The sequence below is a fragment of the Typopeltis vanoorti genome, chromosome 15, assembly GCF_054136105.1.
Source record: "Typopeltis vanoorti isolate ZY-2024b chromosome 15, IOZ_Tvanoo_1.0, whole genome shotgun sequence".
NCBI classification, from domain to species: Eukaryota; Metazoa; Arthropoda; class Arachnida; order Uropygi; family Thelyphonidae; genus Typopeltis; species Typopeltis vanoorti.
The window spans coordinates 50694691-50714479 of NC_143563.1; the positions used below are offsets into that span (position 1 = coordinate 50694691).

Consider the following 19789-nt stretch of genomic DNA (forward strand, 5'->3'; position numbering starts at 1 on the left):
TAGTTGGTTATTATGTATTGTTTTTTTTTTTTGCTCTGTTCGGAAGCTACGAAATCTATGATTGAGAAGTCGCGCGCGCGCGCACTCACACGTACGCACGCACGCACACACACGCACACACGCACTCACACACACTCACAAAATAACTTGGAATGTATTGATGCGTCGCTGAACTGGAAGCCTGAACGAATATATTGTGAGTCATTAAGTTTGTATGGTATTTTGGGTGCGTGTTTCTTGTTCTCTGAAAGAGAACAAGAAACACGCACCCAAGGAAAAAACTACAATAGCCTGAAAAGAGCTCTAAGGACATAGTATGTCCTTAGAGCTCTTTTCAGGCTATTGTAGTTTGTAAGGTTTCTGTATTCAAAAGGTAATTTGTTTGTCTTGTCTGGGATGTAGAAGTTTCGCGTGGCATTTCGGGAGTGATTATTGTATTTATATGTGATATAATTAGTCGTCTGAGGTCTTGTTATACGGTATGTATTTCTAACTGTCCTGTAGTTGGCATCGAAATAATGTTTTTGCAAAGCTGCATAGTGTCATAAATGTTTTGCTGGCAGTATTTTTTCGTAATTTGAAAATTCTGTCGTAATTTTCAAATTATGACAGAATTTCAAATTCTGTCGTAATTTGAAAATCATGACCTTATAAACATTGCAAATATGTAAGTATTTGCAATGTTTATAAGGTCGTGATTTTCTCTTTGTTCCCAAAAGATCAGTTTTGTCGTTTTGTACTGTAGCGACATTAATCTATTTAATTTGTAGGGGGCACAGAAAGCATAAGTTGTTATAGCGTATCTTAGTATACTTTGGCATAGTACTTTGTATATTACTGCTTTTAGGCGTATGGGAACTATGTCTTTTAACCGGTAGAGTTGCCACTTATTGTTCGGAGTTTGTTGTGTAGATGGTTTATGTGACTATTCCAGTTCATATCTGCATCGAAGTAAATTCCAAGCTATGGTATTATTTCAACCTGAGTGATTGTGTTTTTTATGTTGGAAAGTGGATGTTGGATGGTTATGTATTTGTTATCAACTGGTCGAGTGAGTGGATTCCTGAATATTATTAATTTTATCTTTTCTGAGTTTAGGTGTATGAAGTATTTCGTGAGCCAGTCTATGATCAGATTTATATCATGTTGCATATTTGTTTGGGCTATGCTTGCGTTATTATGGATGGATATTATTGCTGTATCGTCTGCGTATTGGAATATCTTACCTTTGAGTGGTAACTGATTAATATCGTGCGTGTAAATGTTGTATAGAGTTGGGTAGAGTACAGCTCCCTGTGGCACTCCACAAGTTACTGGTAGCTCTCTGCTTCGGTTTGACCCGTTACGTGTGATATGGTTTCTATTTTGGAGGTAGTTTGTAAACCACATGTGAAGAGGCTCGTCTATTCCAACATGCCTCAGCTTTTGTAACAAGGTTTGATGTGAAAGTGTATGGAATGCTTTAGTTAGAACTATAAAGACTACCATGGCAATTTTGTTTTTGTCTAAGGCGGTATTAATTACGTCTGTAAAGTCTTCCAAGAGAGATGTTGTTCCCTTATTTTTCTGAAAATCATATTGTGTTTTGGGGATAATATGAAAGATCTCAGTGTATGCTGTGAGTTTCTTCAGTATGATCCGCTCCATAATTTGATTGATAATTGGTAATGTTGCTATGGGCATGTAATTGCTGATTAAATTTCTTTTTCCTTGCTTGTATATGGGTGTGATTATGGCGGTCTTTAGCCTACTTGGTATCTGTCCTGTTTTAAATATTTTATTTATTAATTTTAGTAGGATAGGACTTAAATGTTGCATGTTAATTTATGTCTTTAGGTCTGATACCATCTATTCCTGGGCCTTTGTTTGGTTTGATTTGATGTATTGCTGAGAGAAGTTCTGCTTCTTTTATGGTTGGGAACCATAATGTCTGTTTTGATTGTGGTCCAAGTGGAGGACCTCGTTTTATGATTGGGGGAATATTTCTGTGCAGTTCTTGGATGGAGCCTGCAAAGTATTGGTTAAAGTCATTTGCTAGTTGTTGGATAGGTTTTGCGTCTTTCATGAAGATGTGTTTTATGGTTTCGGAGGCGATGGTGTTGGGAACAAAATCTAGCATATCATTTATTAGATGCCAGTTTTGTTTCTTGTTATTTTGTGCGGAGGTTAGTTTGTCTCTGTAGTGGCTTCTTTTTGCATTTCTGATTTGTGTTGTTAGGCGATCTTGTGATCTTATATTCTGTTTTTAAAGCTGTGGTGTTTGGATATCGCTTTAATTCTTTCAATAAAGCGTCCTTTCTGTGTATTTCTAGGATTAGGTTTTGTGTTATCCAAGTGTTGTTTTGGAACGAATTCGAACTTTCTTTGTAGATTTCTTATATATTTCCTCCAGTGTGAGTTTAGTGTTGTAATAATAATAATAATAATAAACAGGTTAGCTCTCCTGCCACTTTCTTAGAAAGCTCACCTTAAAACGTGGTCAATCTCTTCCAATTCTGCCACCTTGGTGATATCCAACGTACTTATGCTACATTCGACTTTACTTCTATTCCCAACTCTTCGGATGTGTTCGTTGGGTTCTGAACGTGTCAAGAACCTTTACGTTTGAGAAGCTCATCAGTGGTAGATGAGAAGTATAAAGTGAGGTATGTTAAAATCTAAATTTATTAATTTCGCGATGGGCATAAAAACTATATGTTTTGTAAATATGATGCATGTATTTACCAAACATATCAATATGTATAATTCTGAATTAAATATTTTGTGCTTACCCAACACATGTCTGTGTTCTCAGCAACTGCACAGATTATCGTATTTGTTACTTTGCCCTCGTACGTTTTGTTACATGTATTGTGGTCCACAATGTACAGTCTTGCATCTAGAAGAACCTCACTTTCTTCTGAAGCTGTTTTAAAAACATATAGAACAGAAATATGAAATACATGTAAATAAAGAATGGATGTAGTAGTAGTAATGATTACTCTACTATATTAGTGGTTATATAGTGATATTTTGCGTGATACACAAGCATTAACAATAATTAGAATTTATAGAAGTAAGATAAAACAAATTATAAATTTGTTTTTATCTTGGCACTACTTATTCATATATATCAAAACTCGATGGCATAGTTCATATACATACTGCATTGGCATATGTTGGTATTCCTTATTGTGGTTTAGCGTGGCTTCAGAGACCTCCAGAGAGTCAACAACTGATCGATGTGGAAATAACAGCCACACCAGCTGTGAAACCTTCTCGTAGACTACTTCACGTTAGATGCACTCAATAATTCAAAGGCAAATTATTCCACTCCTTCACCGTTCTGTGAGAGAAACATTTAATTCTCATCCCCTTTCTTTACCACAAAAAACTTTACTTCCACGGATTCCCCCAATGTTCAATCCCCATTCTATCGTATAATGAAAACTTTCTTCAATTAATATCCTGTAACACGCTCTCAAAAGTTTATGCACCTCTACCCAAACAACCCTCTTTCTCCTGTCTACCAGTTTATATACTCTACAGTATATACTCCCAATCTATCCACCTAAACTTCGTTTTATAACTCCGATTTCATCCTTGTAAGTCTTCTTCTTAGCAGCTTTCCACATTTTTATCCCTTCGGAATCAAGGAGTCCAAATCTGCGCAAATAGTCCACGTGTGATCGAATCAAGGTTCGTGTAAAGAGGTAAAATGATTTCCATAACCTTACATGCCAATGTTCGCTACAATATTTCAATTATCCTCTGAACTGTATTTGCAAATTTTACAATATGACCTTCAAAGTTAAAATTCCAATCAATGCCAGTCCAATTTTAATAGCCTCGCCAGTTATTAAAAGCAAAATATATAAAATGCTGTTGGATATGTTGGATATCGCGTCACGTCAAAGGGCATAATTTACACTTTCTAACATCGAACTGATAACCATTATCATTTTCCTCGATTCAAGCCTATTCAAGTCACCTTGTAAATGTTTAATATCAGTTGCATCTCTGATTACCCTGCTTACTTATGCATGTGAAAACAACTGAAGATCTCCTGTCAGGCACTTTCAAATATTATAAATTTCTAGATTAAACAACAATGATCCCGGAAACACACTGGTCACTTTAAATAAATCTGACACACACACACACACACACACACACACACACACACACACACACACACACACACACACACACACACACACACACACACACACACACACACACACACACACACACACACACACACACACACACACACACACACACACACACACACACACACACACACACACACACACACACACACACACACACACACACACACACACATTCACATCACTTTCTTTCTGATAGCTGTCCAACGGTCACCTATTTATCCAAGTCGATAGTTTGAATTCCATTTCGATATTCTCCAGTAAATGCAGCAGCCTTTCATGTGGTATTCTATGAGCTGTCTTAGCAATATTTAACAGTATCACAGTGTTCCATTCCCATTATTCGATTCAGCCCTCACATTATAATAAAATATAATTGTTCAAACATTATCTCCCTTTTGTAAACCCATGCTGTTCCCTGCAAAGAATATTTTGTTTATCCACCCATTTTCTCAATGCAGGTCTTACCGATATAGATATATTCTCCAATCTGAGAGCTACCACTCATACCAGTCGTGTATATGTATGTGTATGTGTAGTGACAAGTGATTTATGACAGTTTTCTTCATCTTTAGTATGAGTTCCTATATTTCCTGAACTTTGACGCCATTATTTCCTTCTTTGCCACGTGCACTAACTGCATTCCTGACCTGCGGCTATCGCCAGCAAATGATTACCTGCTATGGCAACCGAACATTCTTGTATAATTACTAACACAGAAATGTAAGGACCCCCACAAGTTCGGACCCGGAAGGAAGAGCAAAGTTCACCAGCCAGCAGTAAATTGATTAACGCAAAAATAACTTCCACTATTAGCAGTCATTTCCCTAGAAAATGGAATTGTTATCTTCGCAACAAAAGAAAACATCGTAATAGAAGAATATTTGAAGGCTATCGTCAAAATTTTACCAGCAAAAAATATTACTGACGTTTTCCGCATAGCTGGTACCGTGCAGGTGTATTTCAGCCATATCTCATGGACACAAAAGGTACTGCAAAAAGCCGTAAATATCGGCGATTATTACTTTGAAGAAGCCCCAATAACTCTGGCCCCAACAAAAGTAACCGCATCAAATGTTCCCCCTGAAATTCCACATCAACTCATCAGATCCATGTTATCAAGATATGGTTTCTGTCACAGGCAAAATACGCACATTGTCAATAGTCAGCAGCAACGAAAATGCCCGAATTCGCCCATGTTAAACGCTTCCGAATAAACACGGACATAAATGGAATATCCTACACTTTCTACTTATCTTTCTCATCACAGTGCTTATTCTGTCACGAAGAGGGTCACATTGGGAAATAGTGTCCCTATAATACCAAGGATTCATCAACACATATCCCAGCCCAGAATAGGAAATCAGTTGAACAGAAAAACATCCTACGCGAAGAAAACCCAATCATAGGAAAAAGTAAACCAAATATTCTCTCCCAGTCACGAATTTCAGAACCAAGAAAACCTGAACTGGAAAAGACAAGGTTCAGGCGACTAATGAGATCCACAGCACTGATAACGAAGTCTCACAGTACAAACAGCAGGAAAATACAGATACTCCCAACAGAGATGACTCGGATGAACAAATTAAATTCAATGCCCAGACAGCACAACCAGAATCACCAACCCAGTCTCCCACTAATTCTAAACCTCATCCGATAGAAGAAACTCCTCAAAATGGCCTTTCATCACCTACAGCCAGCCAAGGAGAGAGAGAGAGAGAGAGAGAGTTCCCAGGCGATGATGAAACTGTACTCCCACATGACGACTTAGAAGACCAAGAAGCTGAGGGAGACCTTCCCCACACTGAAGGTCCCCTAACCATGAAGCCGCTGTCATCCTTCATACAGAAAGTGCGAGGCTCCTCTCACAAATTAACTATAGCCCTTAAATACACCACAAGAATCCCGGAACTAATATCTCAACTTCAGGATCTACACTCTAAATTAAAATATAAAAATGGCAGAGCAGAGGTTAACAGGAGTAAGCGAGTCAACTACCTGATTAATATGCTACAAACACAATTTCAGGACCAATATTAGATTCAACCTACAATTCAACTTTCATAAACATAATATCTTTGAGCCTTTTCTCTCTCTCTCTCTCAATGCAACAGGATTTGCCTCTGCTTTACGCAACAGAAGAGTCCTTGACCAGGTACAAAAACATCACATAGGACCTATCATTTCTGCAAGAAATAATTATAAACTCCTCATCCAAATTACCTAGAAGAAGGGCAGAGTGGCCTTATGACCTCCATCACTGTGCAACCCAACAACAACAACAACATGGAGCTGGAGTAGATTAGGTGTACATCATCAATTTCCCTAGAAACTAAACTTGATTGCTGATATACCAGGATATGCCTTGCATGCTCACATCAAAGCACCCAACCGTAATACCCAGCATATGTTCAACATCTACATACCACAGCGGGATTCTATGGCATCACAAATCTTGGATTTCATTCAAAACCATCTTTCCTGCATTGACCAAGGACTATCATAATAGCTGGGGAATTTAATTGCACTCTTGACCAAGAAAAACACAGACTTCAATGTACTGAACATCGTGGCTCATTAATAAACCAACTTCAAACACTGGTAAACAATAATGAACTCAATGACGTCTTTCGGCATCAACATCCAGATAAGAAGTCCTATACACATGGAGGTCAGCAATCACAGCAACTAACAGGCCACTCTAAAATGCACGACTGGACAGATACTATATTTCCAAACACACCTTTCTTCTGGTTAGAATCATCTCACACATTCCTTCCTACATCTCACATCATTCCTTCCTTCAAGCTGCAACATTCTTTGGAAGCACAGATGCACCCACTTCGCAGATGCACCCACAAATTATTTCTTCTAACAGGAAAATTGCCAACAAGGGTGAACCCCTATATCTGCTATAAAACAACAGATAGTGTAAACATAATAGAAAATCCTCGCTAAATCCTCTTATATCGCTTGGAGTTGGCTTGGTACAAAAATTTATACCAAGCCAACTGAACATCTGTGGATGCCAGGAATATAATATCGTCCCTATGAGAAATGACTCTCACTAGGAATGCAACATAAGACAGAACCCTCCATCATGCTACACGATTTGACAACGGTAAGAACCTCCTTACCTAAAAATAAATCTCCTGGCGTAGACGGGCTTACCACTGAATAATACCAGTCCTTCTGGGAACAGCTTTGACCTATCCTCTACAGAGTACATGTCGAAGCCTATACCAACGGCTTCCCACTCTTTATGACATCTGTTATTAAACTTATTGTTAACCAAATAGCCACCAATGTCTTTTGGCATACAATAAAGATTTTCACGCCGTCAGTGCAATTCATCAAGCAAATGAAGTCAACCATCTATCGCTTCATATTTTTATTATTATCGTTATTATCATTATTATTTGACACCTCCAAAGAGTCCAAGGACTCATCGAGGGAGGGCACCTGCTTTACAACTCCGTTCCTAGTATTCAATTACCAACTGACCACAACTAAACAGCGCCATCTACCGCCGACCACCTCTGGTAGTCATAGAGAACAAAACAAACTGGCTTTCATACTCCAGGCAAAGTACTTCTCTGAAACATGGAGGAAAAAACTTGATTTCCACTGACAAGATGATAACAACGCTCCGCACTCGATTTCTCCTTAATACCGTACAACAGGAAATAGCACACAAAGGCACCAGTGAATATATGTTCACCTCTGCCACCAGAGATCCCTCTCTCTCTCTCTCTCTCTCTCTCCAAAACCTTAAGAATGATAACAGCGCGCGTGCCAGTGAACTTATCAAACTTCTACTATGATGCCCTTCGAAGATGGAAGAAACTAAACCTCCAGCACAGTGAAGCAGCATCCCTTCCTCATGGAGCCCATCTTCCAGAACACAGTGGTAAGAAACCCGATCACTCAGAAACAGATTTTCTTTCCTCCATGGAGTTGGCGATGTGTGAGGAACTTGGGTGACATTCTTTCTCCCAGCTTTATCTGTTGCTTTCCAAAATCGTTCGAAAACCTGGAATACCGGAATCATGCTGAGCAGATACACATTGTAATGGCCGCTTTTCAAGCCGCTATGCCTGATAACATAACGGAACAGGGGCTTAGCCCTCCTAACGCAAAAGATCCGGTGCCAATATTTCTCATAAAACACCAACAAAATCTACAGCACTCTAACACAAGAGTTGAATCAAAGCACTGAATTGGAAAATCCTGCATCTTCGCAACAAATACTATTTAAATTGGTCCTACCATATTGCACAAGAGTCATCAAACCTGACGCAGATAGAGTGATGAATGTGGCACAATGTATTACCCACATTAACTACATTACGAAAATTAAACTCAAATGTTTCAGATAACTACCTGTTTTGCTACCAATCAGGAACATTCCGGCATATCTACTTGGAAGGCCAAGTCAACACCCAATTAATCCATTTCTCTCGGGAAACGGCAGCTCTCAGCTATGGCAGTCTTCATACAGAAGAGAGTTATTTCAATCTCGTCGATGCAGAGTCAATTTATCATTCATTCTGCAGTTACCTCTTCATCACTGCGAAAGCGGTAATATACAGTTTCTGCCTCAAACATACAAAACTAGAGAGCACATCAATTTCTCAGAGAGCATCAGCTGACCAACTCCTTGCAGCATTCAAAAATATGTGGGAAGTTGGATTCTAAACGAGTATCACCACCATAGGCAAAACAACACCGTAGATCTTTTCTGGCTGAGCAGGGCGACTGCATCATAGTCCACTTTCTAGCTTAGAAGTGACATCATTCCACCTCACCTCCGAAGAGAAGAGGAAGAAAGATGTTTTTTGCTCAACAGTGCGAATATTAATTGGCTCTCACCCTCATGTAAATAGATAATATTCTCCTTTAGTAACTTGTGTTCTTCTACATACATGTCAGATTTTATGTTCTAATACAGTATTATATCGAAACAGCTGTTGATGGCTTTAATTTAATGGAGAAAAATATTTCATTCAGCTTATAACTGGTATATTATATCGAAATAAATATATCTCTTATATATATATATATATATATATATATATATATATATATATATATATATATATATATATACCAGTTTTTGGATCTTACTCCTCAGATTTTTTCCTGTGTGGATCCCAGAAGAAACAATCCAGTGGAATAAGATCTCATGATCGGAAAGAGTACTCAACTTGTCAACGAAGACCAATCCAATGATGAAGGAAATGTTCATCCAACGATTGTGTAATCGGCTGGTGGTCCATTGTATTGGAAATACATTTTATTGATATTCATGAAGTAACGAAACTCACAAATATCTTTAAACAGTATATTGTGTTAAATATTTTAATAATTAATCTGAAAGTGATTCAATTTCCTAAATGAAAATTCGTTTGGGAAATTGACTTTAAAAGTTTTACAAAAACTTTTATTCATAAAATATATTAGAAATGCTTGCTGAAACGTACATTCGAATGACTAATAATTATTAATTCAGAGATTAAACTTACTCTTTCTCCATTTTCCCCAGCCTGATCCAATAACTTCATCATCAGCATGATAATGATCTGTTGACCGAGGTAAACAAATTGGCTTATATATATATTCTACTCCATTAGCTGGAACATCTAATTCTATTACAGCCAAATCATTTTTATAAGAAGATGGGTTAGCCAAAGCTTCATGGAAGGCAATCCTTTTAGCTGCATAGTTTATAATAAGTTGTGCTTTATTTGAGGTATTCGGTACACCTAAGGACACATTGAAATCCTCAGGATACCAGAAAATTTCCTTCCTAAAAATGAAACAAAAACAATACACGCTGCTAATCGTTGTTATTTAGAAATACACAATACGTGTTGTCAGTTTCTAATTAAGTGAAAATCAAAAAAGTTTGATAATTGTAAATAAAAAAATTCAGTTAGACAAATTAGATTCGAAATGATTTGAAAACTTATTTTAGAAAATAACGCAGCAATCGACAACACTGATATCGTGCAGATGGATTTTAGAAACACGGCAGGAATTCATTTTTGCGATTCATTGGACTGGTCGGATATTTCAGAACGATTTAAATAAATAACAAAAGGATTTTCCTTGCAAGCCAACTATTCTGCAAGTGAGAGATGCTTTCATCATGGGCTGGAAATACCTGCAAATGATTTTGTTTGCCAAAGGAACAGAAGCCAAGAAAACCACAGTGGATTTGAAAACTAAAAAAAAAAAGTATAAAATTTGGTTGGATTTTCTGGATTAAGTAATTACCGAATGTTTATACACCAGAGAATAAACAAATTTTATTCTAAGGAGGATTAATTGGTTGGGATATTGCGGTGAAGTGACTTTTCTCCTGTCAACGCACACACACCATCAGAATTTCAATGAACCAAGCATCTCTAAAGAATTTCGAAGAGGCATAAGGGTGACGAAGTCAATCAAAATGAGGTCAATGTGTTTGCTACTATGAGCTCATGAAAAGTGGATTATGTTGTTCCTCTTCTGTAGGTACCACTCATATGTTTTGTTCATGCACTTTTCATGATGTTTCGGATTCCTCACTCAATTTCAATATAATTTTTCTGAGAATGATCACCTTTTTTATCAGTCTTCTTTATCATATCAAACATGATAAAATGGCGCATGCAATTTACCGAGATGGCAGACAAAGCAAATAGTATTAATAACATTAACGTAAACAGTAAGCAGATTCATATGCAGCTGAATAGGTTGACCATGACAGCATTCCAACAGAAAGAAATGATGAATGGATGCGTAGATGGGTGGATAAAGGTATTACATAATTTTAATAAAATAATAATAATTTAACACCTTTCATTCCCTTTAAGAGAGTACACGAGGCCTTTAAACCCTATTTAGCTTTTGGAGACTGAGCGGACAGTTCAATATCCACCGGTAGCCAATCAGAGATAGCTGGCCCATGTCTATCACTAATTGCAGGCAGTCGCCGATTAACAGACCGGCAAACAAGTGCTGCCGCTTCTTGGTATCTAACTCTAACAGGATATGTTGCTGCCTGAAATAACGTGGGTTCTATGGTCTATTTTCTAGTTTATGGGAAGAAAACCCCACTTGCCCGTGACAGAGTTCGACTATCTCGGGAACCGGTCAAAGAAAGGCTTAGAATATGTTCTTCCAGTCTGCAACTAGGCACGAACTAGAAGCCAAACTTCGTGCAGTCAAGCGCAGAGATTGCAAACGCCGCTTCCGCTGATCTACCTTACATAATTTTACGATATGTGATAAAATTATAACATGCTAGAGAAATGTGCCATAATTTCAATACTGGTTTCTACAACTCACCTATCGGGAAATATGCTCGCTGCTGTAAGTACGTGTCGTCTGCTAATCAATGCTCCACCACCGATAATTTTCTGTTTGTATAAGACAAGAGCCTAGAAGAGAAGAATATTGAAACATCGTTCCAAATATATCGTGAAGAAAGTTTCAAGAATAGTAAATAGGAAGCCAACTATGAGCATTCTGTTTAATTGAAATTGTTGGTGAGAAGAAAATGGAACGGCACTTTGCAATCTTAGTCTGAGGTTAAATAACTCCTAAGTGAACAGAATATATTTCGAAACTCATTATAAATGGGAGTAAGTAAAGGACAAATGAGTTACCAGTTTCAATCACCCTTTTTGTCCTGCCGATGTCAGTATTATTGAATCTCCAGAGCAGACAAAAAGGATAGTATTCTCTCAAGACAGTCAGGAAAAAAAATAGTAATAAAATTATTCCTTTGCAAGTTGTGGAAATTTTAGAAATTTCCTCTATATCAGAAGTAGCTATCTACTAGTTGTTTTCAAAAAAAAAAAAAAAATAGGAAGTGATATAGGCTTTGGAGGATTACGTTTTTTAATTTTTATGTATAGAACATTATATACACTTAATTATTACTTAAATATGATGTTTTGTTATAAATATTTGAATATATTACTTTGTACATCCTTTTCATGAATCTTCAAATTTAAGAAAAAAGAAAAGAAAATGAAAGAAATGTTACCATCCAAGGATATTCCAATGATTCGTGTTCTCTCCAACCAACAACTAGCTCTTCTGACCACCTGTTTGGTATTCCACAGTCTGAAAGAAAGAAAATTTCTTTGATGGTATGCAAAGCAAGAGAAACATTTCATTTAGCACTTCATAAGTTGAGTATGAATTTTAATAATTTTTCTACCAAAATTTCTTTGAAGCGATTGATTTTGACATATTTCTAAATTTTACCGAAGACATGATTTAAATATTACCATTTTTGTCTGGAAGATAAATCCTAGATTAATCTTTTTTTTTTGTTTCCAACCCATCCATTTTTTGTTTTTCGTTAAGCATAATAGTCAGAATATAGCTGCATATAACATGAATTTTAGGGAAAAAATCAAAATATAACTTATTCATTCGGCCATAGAGTATAGAGTTCTCATTTGAACAACATATTTCCCAATTTTATCAAAATTTATCCTTACCAAGCATTTTTCTAAGACATCCATTTCTTTGAAGTCAGTTGTGTTATGTGTTGTGCAATGATCTACCATTAGTAGACAGATAATCATTTTATTTGATGTTAAGCAATTTAATAACTATGAAGCATCTGCAGCCAGTGGAACAACTGGGCAGCCTTTGAGTTGGAAGAAAACCTTGGATCGAATCCAGTCCGGAAGGTGATTAATACTTGTCGAACTTTTTTGAAGGAAGTTGTGTTAATTCGCTCATGAAGGTAGAGCTGTGGACAAATTATACTCAGTGCCGGATTAAGAGGTTAGCTGACGGGGAAGCTGCCTGGGGTGACAAATGTATGGGGTGCCGATTCTTATATCTATGCAACTTTGAAAAGGAGAAGAAGCAGCGCCAAAGAAGGAGTTTGCGCGGTGCGCAAAATTGTCTTAGTACGGCAATGATTATACTTTAAGGTGATCTCATCCCAGAGAGGTGGTTCAACTGCATAATAGTACTTTAGGTGGACAGACAGTTGAAAAGAAAGAAGAAAATTGTTAAATATAGATTTCGAGAACCGATTTGCACTCTTTAGGAAATACATACGGTGGTGGGGGAGAAGGATGTTGCAAAGGAGATCAATAAAGGGACAGGAAGAAAAATATGTTTTCTGAGTACACTTACGAAACGATGATGATGATGACGTGTCTTAACCGATTCGAGGAAAGAGCGAGATTATCAATGCCAGTTCCCGTGATTATAAAAGTGACTATAGAAATACCTGCAGACAAGGCAAGCATCACAAGCTGAACATCTTTGAAAAACCCGAAGTGAATTACAGAGAGATAGGCCTTGTTTTTAATCAAATTAATTCTCTACTGTAGCGAGTCATGATTTAGAATATGCTTTGGAATTCTACCTCAAATGTTAAATGGCCAGGATGGATTCACAGAATCACCAGTTGCTACAAGTCAAAGTAACTTATTGGAAGTAAAAGAAACATAATTACTTGAATATTGAGTCAGAGATAATTGTTTTCTCTAAGAAAGATTGGAAATTAGAGTTATTCTAGAAAGGCAAATTTTTAATTCTTCAGAAGCTTCCATTTGTAAATGGTGATTCTTATATTCGTAGAAATTGGTAGGTAGGCAGTGTCACAAGTCGTTTCACCGTCACACCTTTGTTTCATAATCTTTTTTCTTTATTAGAACCAACCCTTTAAGACTTCTTCGTTAGACAATGGAGTAACTTGTTAAGTTGTGTTTGATCGAATAACATATCCCTACCAATCGAAACGTGGGTATTGTCAAAAGTAAGAATGAAAGAATAGGGTTGCTTTTAATGAATAAAAAAGGCAGGTTTATATATATATTGCTTCACTAGATATAAGTGAATTACCAGAACACCATTAAGAATAGAATCAGACGTTAGAATTTTTAAGTTATAGATCTTTAGATGTTGACAGTCTAAAACGTTTGTTCATTTGTTTAGTTGTAGTGTTCTCAAATAAATATGGAGATTTAGTCATAAAATCTGACATTGGTATCGTTTTCTTTAATAGGATAACTTCTGTAGTCTACTTGTGAGAGATACGGGATTTAAAACATAAGATGAGTTTCTGGGATGTGGTATCCCTATTTGCTGGTGTCCCAGATCGAATATTTCGGGAACCTGCCCAAGAAGATTCTAGAAAGAGTTCTTCTATTCCGCAACCAGAATCAAACTTATAACAAATATTTCTTGATAGTTTATTGTCATGACAGCGAACGTCATTTCTACAGGCAACACAGGGATATTCTTCTGAATCGAAAAGAAGCCAGATGAAAATCAGTTCATCACTAAACAAAAAGTCATAGAGTTTCTTATGATAACATTACATCCACATACAAAGTCTGTTCAAACATCGCAGGATTTACATCTGCACAATATCACAATGAAGAATGACTTCTATAAATCTGATTGTGGATTACATGATAAACTCTCCTTTAAAAATTAAAAATTAAGAATTAAAAAATTAAATTACTTTGGTTCTTGATCTCTACCTATCTGCTATGAGTAATTTCTTTCTACTCTAGATGAATAACCAAGACGTATATACATATATCACGGTTATTCATCCACATAATAACCACACACACACACACACACACACACACACACACACACACACACACACACACACACACACACACACACACACACACACACACACACACACACACACACACACACACACACACACACACACACACACACACACACACACACACACACACACACACACACACACACACACACACACACACACACACACACACAGAGTTTATGCATATAGATTTGAACTCCCTAACTGCAGTTGTCTCAGGTTACTGCAATTATTTATATGTAGTTCACCACAGAAGCGAATTTTGTCAGCATCTCGAATAAAGCAAGGAATAAATTAAAAAAAAATCAGTGGAAAAGTTTCTAAAAATTTCAGACGTAAAGACTATTCTTTACTTATTAAAGGCTAGCTCGTGCATTGCATATTAGGACTATTAAGTGTTTATTCAATATTTTTACACATTGAAAATGGAAATGAGTTGGAAATGTTCATAAAGAAAAGTTTGAAGCGGGCGGTGTTTCCTCCCATGTCGACTTCCTTTGCCATTTTCTGCGGACAGGAATCAGCTTGTTTTCCGATTATTTGAGATGCAAAAATGCAAACTTTCGATCCGTACTTCTTTTTGCAAATCACCCACCCAAAACTTAAATGGCCATTTTAATTATCAAAATACTGGCCTGACAAGTCAAGTGGAGTGTCTTCACTATCCATTCTGTAGACCTAGCGTTTTTGTTTTATCCTTGCGTATGACATAAAAATATTTTCTCAGCAGTGAGGCGTTTAGTGAAACCTCGAACTATTCTGGAATGATCTGCTCCACCATCCCATCAGGAAAATTCAAGACCTCACCAAGCTCAACATTTATTCATACGTAATTCAAGAGGGTCATTGCGTTGGTAGAAATTTTATCGTTATTCAGGAACATCCATGAAAACACGGAAATTCTTTAAAGAATTACAACTATAATTAGATGAGAAAAAGTAAATGATTTAAATAATTAGCTTCTATATTCAAGAACATTGTAAATTGACATCAAGCTTATCAAAGATAAATCTCTTTCTCTTTCTCTCTCTCTCTCTCTCTTTCTTTCTTTCTTTCTCTCTTCCAATTACTAATTATTTACCTGCTACATTAGGTAACAGTGGAGGGGGAATGTTGTAGCAGGGAGAGTCATTTTCGGTATGTTGCTTAATCCATGAATAGTACTTGGAAACTCTAGTATAGACTGCTGGATAGCCTTCTTTCCCACATCCTAATGCCGAGAATAGTATTCCAGCAATGTACCATTTTTCTTCAATCTTGATAATCAGTGGCTGAGCAGAATCTTCCTAAATTCATGGAAGAAAAGGTCACAATGAGGATTAATTTTCAAAATGAACAGAAATTCTGATGAAAGTGCCAATGTTAAAATATTAGCATATGACAAATATCTAATTTCATACACGAGTATAATCTAGATGAAATCACAGTATTTATTGTTGAAAAGACAGTAAGGCACAAATTATTCCAATTTCTTTACAGCAATTAGAGTAATTTCTGTAAAGAGACTGTAAGATACTCATTGAAATAAGATGCTTAAAAATTGCACAGGGATAGAAATCTATAATCTAAATGTGATTTTATCTTCAAATGTTGCACTGTTACCTTGCTTACTACAAAAGAAAACCAAGTGATCTTTCCTCTCCATACTAGGATTTCTAGTTTCTCTCATTACTGACTCATGCACATGTTGTACTAATAGGCCAAAAGTCACCAACATTCGTGGGTGGGTATAAATATATAAAAAAAAGGGGAAGTATTTAACAAATCATATTTCTCATTTAGCGAGTAAACATAGTTCGGACTTATGTCAATCTAATTTAAACGCATACTTTTGCTAATACTAACGACATTTTGGTCTCAGTGTTCTTACCATAATATTTATGTCCTGGGCAGTCGCCGAAAATGACTGATAAGGACAGAATGGTGTTAAAACGGGTGGCACGCAAAACATGGCTACAGTTGACACGGATCATCCGTGATGAGTTCCAAAGCGCGAATAAGACCACGTGAGCGCTTATAATGTACAAAAGCATTAATTACAGAGTTTCCACGGACGAGCAGCGGCACTCAAGCTGAACATCTAAACAAAAACCAAGGCGGCTCATCTGGCTTAATGTAAACAGCGTGTGAACTGGACAGTTGACCAGTTCACAAAGATGCCATTCAGTGGAAAACCGTACTCTGGAGCGATGAATCAAGGTTCACCTGTTTGCACTCTGATAGCAGGATGTTAGGGCAGACGCAGCCTGATGGACGCTCGTTACGGCATTGTATTGTACCCACAGTAAAGTTTGGTTGTGAGAGGGTATGGTGTGGAGTGTATTCAGCTGGTTTGAAGTGAGACTACTGATCGTTGTAAATGATTCCATGAAGGCAGCTCTGTGCCTTGATATTCTGGATAATCAGCTGCAGCCTACACAGTGGATTTTTTATAGAATGGGCCTATGTTATTTTCAGGACGACAATGTCAGTTTCCTCAAAGCAGCAGCTGTAATGGAATTGTATGAAGAGATGGCTGTTAAACGATTGCCTTGCCTGCGCAGATTCCTGACCTCAATCCCATTGATTACCTATGGAACGAATATGAGCGGTGAGTGAGGTCTAAGCATCAAGTTCTCGATGTCTCGTTGAACTCAGTGCTGCTTTAATGGAGGAATGGGGGAATATTCCACGTGATGTCTGCCACAGATTGGTGGAAAGGCTCCTTCAAAGATAGCGGAGGCCAAACGTGGCCATACCCGATATTTGGGTTCCCTCCTGGTATCAGTTGTAAATCGCTAAATTGTTCGGACAATTATCGGTAAAGAGTGTACAGTGAACACCTATTACAATTATGAATTACGATGGTTACGAAACAGATATGTATTTAGAGAAAATGAATGCCTGCGATGATTTTCCTACCATCAACTTCGATGTATTTCATTTCTCTTCTTTTCCTAAGAAGAGAAAAATGTATCTACGACCTGTTGATTGAATACGAGGTTTACTACAACTCAACCTGCCCAGCTTGGCATATATTATTATTATGGGTACTATTCATGGGGGTCAATGGACTCATCGCGGGAGACCCAAACTCACAAAACAATATCAATCATATCTCTTCTTGAGTTCATTTACAGACGGAGAACTCACGACCGATTTAGGCAATGCATTGTACTTATTCCACCCTCTAGGCAAAAAACCTCATTCTTTTCCTAAGACGAGAAATGTGTCCTTGTTAACCACACTTTTCCTTAATTTCCAGGGATGACCTCTTGTTCTTCCATCATTATGACACAGTTGAAATATTTCCCCTGCAGCAATCTCAAAAAATCTTTTAGTAATTTAAATGTTCCTATAATATCCTCCCTTCTCTGCCTTTTAACAACCTCTGCAATCCACAAGTTCTCAATCTATCAATGTAGTGAGCATTTTTTATATCACCCACCAACTTAGTCACTTTCCTCTGAACCCTCTCAACAACCTCCTCATCTCCAAGAAATCAATGTGACCAGACTTGAGCACAGTAAACCAAATGGAAAAGTACCAATGCCTTATAAAGGGGAATAATAACCTCTTTATCTCTAGATGTTAGTATGTTCTTCAATATGCAAGTAATCCAATTAGCAATCTTGGACACTTTAGCAATGTGTCCTCTAAACTTCATCTCGCTATCTATCAACCCACCTAAATACACCCTCATCAATCTCTTGGAGTACCGTTCCATCAATGTAGTACACAGCTGGTAATCTTTTAATCCCAAAATGCATAACCAGTACACTAACGAGGATAGGAAGCGCCTGTGGAAAGTCTAACTAGAGCCCATCTAGACCAAACTTGTCAAACAAGTTTGAAAAATGTAAATGTAACAAGTTAAATTTTACTAAATGCAATATGTTAAATATTTGTTATCATCCGCATCAAAGTGAGTCGTAATGTGTTGTGCAATTTGTGTGTCTAAAGCGGCATATTGCCGAAATTTAAAAATACAATATAAAATAACGGACTTTTATATCTATTTATTTATTTTTATTTTTTATATTTTATTAAATTTTGAGCCCCAAACTTTATTGCGTCCATGGCGGGTGCCTCTTTCGCCACTCCCACGATATGGCACTGTGCATAACTTTACACTTTTCCACAATGAACTGACATCAATCACCTTTTGCCCATTTTGCCGACTTATTTAAATCATCCTGCAAACTCTTAATATCAGCTTGATTTTTTATTGTGCTTCCCAACTTTGCAAACAAATGAAGATATCCCTTTAAGTCATTTCTTACATCACTTGTGTACAAATTAATGAATAACGGCACAAGCACAGAGTCTGAGGCACACCACTGGTCACCTGCCTCATCCAGGATTCTGCTCCTCCATAACCTACTTTCTGTTATGTCTCCTTAGCCGTTCTTTTATTAATATCACCAGTTAAGTATCCGTCCATATCCACTCCAATTTGCACAACTGTATTCCATGGGGTATCCGGTGAAAAGCCTTAGCAATATCCAGAAGTATTCTGTGTAGCCATTTTTCCAACTCAGATGTTCATTCTATTATAAAAAGTTAATAAATTGCAAAGACAGGTTCGATCTTTGAAAAAAAACATGTTGGCTCCTATGGAGTATCATATTCTGATCCACCCATTCTTGCATTATGTCTTTAATCAACTTTCCCAATACTTTTACCATCATTCCCGAGATGGTGAATGGTCTGTAATTAACTACCGCAGTTTCAGACCCACTTTTATGCAAATGCACGACTTTTCCTTCCTTCCACATAATAGTGGTCTTGATTAGCCTTCCTAATGGAAATGCATTCAATCATGACTACTAGATCATAGACGAATATTCTGGACAATTTGCTGTTACACATTAAAAAAATCTTAAGGTATTAATCCTAGAACTTTTATCTCCGCAACATTCCACATGATATCAAAATGACTGGCACCATCAAAAGTGGACTGAACCTGATATAATAATCTTGTAGAAGTGGCAGTGGTTTTCCAGCTGGAAAATCCCGGCTAACCATGTCGGAATTTTGAACA

The 19789-nt window shown here is 37.1% G+C and overlaps 1 protein-coding gene across 1 annotated transcript in view; it reads right to left on the reverse strand.

Moving 5' to 3' along the window:
• The window catches only part of LOC150098755 (ovochymase-2-like), a 122720-nt gene that overhangs the window by 60688 nt on the left and 42243 nt on the right, over nt 1-19789 (reverse strand). The window contains exons 9-11 of the mRNA XM_090405744.1: nt 11487-11578; nt 9677-9960; nt 2772-2905 (exon numbers count right to left, since the gene is read on the reverse strand). Coding sequence (XP_090261870.1) covers nt 2772-2905; nt 9677-9960; nt 11487-11578 — 510 coding nt within the window. The remainder of the gene's footprint in view (nt 1-2771; nt 2906-9676; nt 9961-11486; nt 11579-19789) is intronic.